The sequence below is a fragment of the Hippoglossus hippoglossus genome, chromosome 1 (assembly GCF_009819705.1).
Source record: "Hippoglossus hippoglossus isolate fHipHip1 chromosome 1, fHipHip1.pri, whole genome shotgun sequence".
In the NCBI taxonomy this organism is placed as follows: domain Eukaryota; kingdom Metazoa; phylum Chordata; class Actinopteri; order Pleuronectiformes; family Pleuronectidae; genus Hippoglossus; species Hippoglossus hippoglossus.
The window spans coordinates 18738733-18742405 of NC_047151.1; the positions used below are offsets into that span (position 1 = coordinate 18738733).

Below are 3673 nucleotides of genomic sequence, written 5' to 3' on the forward strand. Positions count from 1 at the left end.
ATGTATGAACTTTATTCAGCAGATTCTACACAGAAAACAGGGATTTGGATCCAGTTGTTTTCTTGCGCTCAGTTTGGAAACACCTCAGAAATCACTGGACTTCCTTCACTGATCGATCTCTGCTGATCAGATCTATGTAGTGGGAGCAACAGTTGTAGTTGTAGGTGTAGTGGTTGTTGGAGTTGTAGTAGTGGTGGTGGCTGCAGTTGTAGTTGTAGTTGCAGCTGTAGTTGCAGCTGTAGTTTGCTGCTGGAGGATGGCGAGGATGAGCTTGACCCACTCGGCTGAAGTCATCGTGGAGCCGGCTCCAGGCTGATTCCGCTTGAGGAAAATGAGAAACATTCATGGTCAGTTATGAAGCTGGGGATTTTCCAGACTGTTACATGAACGGTCCAGAGGACGGAGAGGACACTCACCTCGTCGGAGTCTGAGGAAGAGGACGAATCAGAGCGGGCGACTCGTATGGGGTTCTGTAAAAATTCAACAGTTAAACGTTGGATCGTAGCATAAAAATAGGAATAATTGATATTAAATATAAGATCGTTCTCTCACCGGTTTAGCCAGAGTGAGACTCAGGAGGCACCCGAGAACAAGCACGACCTTCAGCATGGTTCCAGTGATCATATCTGTAGAAAAACAAGAAATACACTCAGACTTTCATCAGCATCCCACCGAGTTAACACAGAGAATAAAGGAAAATCATATCATCAACTTAATTAATAATAAAGTTATTACCGTCAAGTCTTCTGAACTTCAGTGGACTGTGTCTCAGTTGGTTGAGGAGGTTGTGGTAGTGATGTTGGACTGTGGAGCTTCTCTTATATACGAACACAGGAGCGGATGTTTTGTCATTTACACAAACAGAAACATTGTTGGGAAATTGTAATTATTTAGAAATCTTCGTCCACCACATTTCAAGGTGAGGCCAGTCTGGAACCACACCTGCACCATGACACATGCAACATGCATTAAATAGCTCCCATCACAAATAAATATGAATGTGTATTGCATGGATCAAATCAAATGATGACATATCACTTACAGTACATCTTTGATTATCGACCCATTTTTCAACTCGTATGTTCTTTCATCAACCCCATTTTTAGTAACTTCCACACTTGTATAATTCCCAGAGATACAAATCTGAAGTTGTCAAAAGTATATTGATTTTGTCTTTGTCCAAAAAATATAATAAAATAATGTATTTCGGGGATAATCTTTAAAACTGGTCCATTGCTTGTTCTAGACTTGGAGCTGATCTCAGTAGAGGTTAGACACTTGATTGAAATTCCAGAGCTCCTGACTCTAGTGTTCATTTTAAAACTACAACAGTTTTGATTTATCAACAACTGGAAGCTCTTGTATTGATATAATGACATTTTGTTTCTCAGCTCCTTCCTCGATCCCCCGTCAGCTTCACAGTCACACTAATGGGGGAAAAGAAATCTTTACTACTACTACTACTATTCTCATTCTAATAGCTTCCTTCTATTACTATTAGAGATCTGGGCTACCAGTATCTTCTGGGTGTTTTCTCATTAGAAAGGCCGAGCCATGGTCTAAACCAGGGTTCATGTCTTTGTTAATTGTTTACATGTGGGTTCACATTGTAATTAAGGGAGCGACCCAAAGAGGTTTGTGTAGCTGCTTTCAGACATGCATGGACTCTGCCGTTCCTCCGTATTTTCTCCAGAGGAGGTGCATGTGTAAACTCAAATGTCCAAGTGAGACGCTCCACAGTTTGTCCAGACTTTATACCAGGAGACCAGGCAGATAAATCCAGGCAAGGTCGAGGTGTGAACACAGCAGGGGATCCCCCCCTTGATTCACTGCGAGCGAGTGGGGGGGGGTTGATGATGCTTCTAACACGCGACAGACACAAAAATGAAAAAGACAAAAGAAAACAAATATCAAAGCAGTGACGCACACGTAGAACACACCGACAAAGATGTCAGGAGAGTTTGTGGTGATAAGAGCTGACGACGGTCTCACGGTTCTGTAAAAAAAATCACATTATCTCCGCAGCGGGTGTGTGTCTGATGTCGAGGTGTTGACAGTTCGGCTATTGTTTCCCCGTGTGAAGATACATTTCCACTTTAAATAACATTAAAATATATTCAGTTCCTTTTGTTTACTTTCCGTGCCCTGGAATCTCGTGTTAAATCCCTGAAGGAGTTTTGCAAACTGCCGTATTCAGATGTCATAAGAGGCTTTTTGTATCAAAGAGTTTGACCTCTTCCCAGTTGCTCTTGCAACAGCATGAGTGGCTTGAAATCCAAACAATTTCTTCCTCATATCAAACTCAGCAGTAATCCCACAAACTAAAACTGAGTTGTGCAGAATTTGTCTGTTGTTTCATTGCAGGCCACAGAGAAAGACGGGGATATTCAACGTATGTTGGTGTTTTTCAGTAAAATCATTTTTGTGCAATATCAATTATCCTCTCTGCGACTGTTTGTTGAGACAAACTGACGCCTTGGAACTATTTTACTTTGTCTGGTGCTAACAGCTCTGCAGCAACACCAGGGCACCATATTAATGACTCTTGAGACTGGTCTATTCGATCGCTGTGTCTCTCTCTGCTCTGCTTCAACTACAGAGTAATCATTTGTCCATTTCTCTTGTAAAGCACGAGACACCAGGTCCTCTTCGCTTGACAGCTTGTCAACAATGACACTTAAGAGTAACTGTGAGGTTTAAAGGTTAAAATCACAAATCATCTGTGACAAGCGTCAAGCAACTGTCACAAAAAGAAAAGGAGATTCGTTGTATTGTCTTCCGAGAGAAATGGACGAATGATTATTTTGTTGTAGTAAAATCCAGCCAGTGTGACTTGATTGCAGGGTTAGAATCACAGGGATGAAACAGACCAACATCAAAGTGTCATGCTGCTGAATTGGATGAAATGCAAACTGTGAGTATAAGAAGCAGAGAAAGTGAAATAGTCCTGAACTTTTATCTCAAAGAACCGTTGCAAAGAATGAAGTACACATTTGTGAACTTGTTTAAATTTTTTGTTTTGATGTACTTTTATTACCTATTTGTATCTATTTATACTTTTCTTTACATCCACCCCTCATAGTAACCTGCACTTGTAATCCAGTTTCAATAGATAAAAATATTACTTTGAAAGTTTGTTGAAGTTGCCAGTTTCTAAATCTGGTTTGAAATACTTGCATATTCATGAGTACCTTTTAAAGAAGAATTCTGCTTCTAGGTGTCCAATGTTTGCTGTTTTTGATTTAGTTTGTAAACTCATGTGTTGATTTGCAGACTTAATTTTTTCCTCAGCTCCTTCCTCCGACTGCAGCCTTCAGCTAAAGCTGGTGACAACTCGTCACAGTCGTACTTATGGGTGGAGATGAAATTAAAAAGACTTTCAAGTGAAATAGCTGCTTGCAACAATATTCAAACTTAAGTTAACACTTTTTGTTAATGTTCAAAATGTTCAGAGGTTTCCTTAATGTTTCTAAAACTGTTTTTTCAGAAAAACAAAACACATTAAATCATCATCTTTTCCATGTATGAACTTTATTCAGCAGATTCTACACAGAAAACAGGGATTTGGATCCAGTTGTTTTTTCTTGCGCTCAGTGTGGAAACACATCAGAAATCATTGGACTTCCTTCACTGATCGATCTCTGCTGATCAGATCTATGTAGTGGGAGCAACA

The 3673-nt window shown here is 40.0% G+C and overlaps 1 protein-coding gene across 1 annotated transcript; it reads right to left on the reverse strand.

Annotated features, from left to right (window-relative positions):
* LOC117768302 (integumentary mucin C.1-like) lies at positions 1-2344 on the reverse strand. Its single transcript, XM_034596541.1, has 5 exons — positions 2234-2344; positions 736-817; positions 553-626; positions 417-470; positions 1-321 (listed from the first exon to the last, which is right to left on the reverse strand). The coding sequence occupies exons 3-5, from the start codon at positions 622-624 to the stop codon at positions 133-135; spliced, it is 315 nt and encodes a 104-aa protein (XP_034452432.1). The 5' UTR covers positions 625-626; positions 736-817; positions 2234-2344; the 3' UTR covers positions 1-132.
* Positions 2345-3673: the final 1329 nt, after the last annotated feature.

Excerpts from the sequence above, each read along its gene's own strand:
- LOC117768302 (XM_034596541.1), bottom strand. The coding sequence starts at position 624 with ATGATCACTGGAACCATGCTGAAGGTCGTGCTTGTTCTCGGGTGCCTC. Across the intron at positions 471-552 it reads GTCTCACTCTGGCTAAACCG|AACCCCATACGAGTCGCCCG; the intron begins GTGAGAGAACGA and ends GAATTTTTACAG. Across the intron at positions 322-416 it reads CTTCCTCAGACTCCGACGAG|CGGAATCAGCCTGGAGCCGG; the intron begins GTGAGTGTCCTC and ends ATTTTCCTCAAG.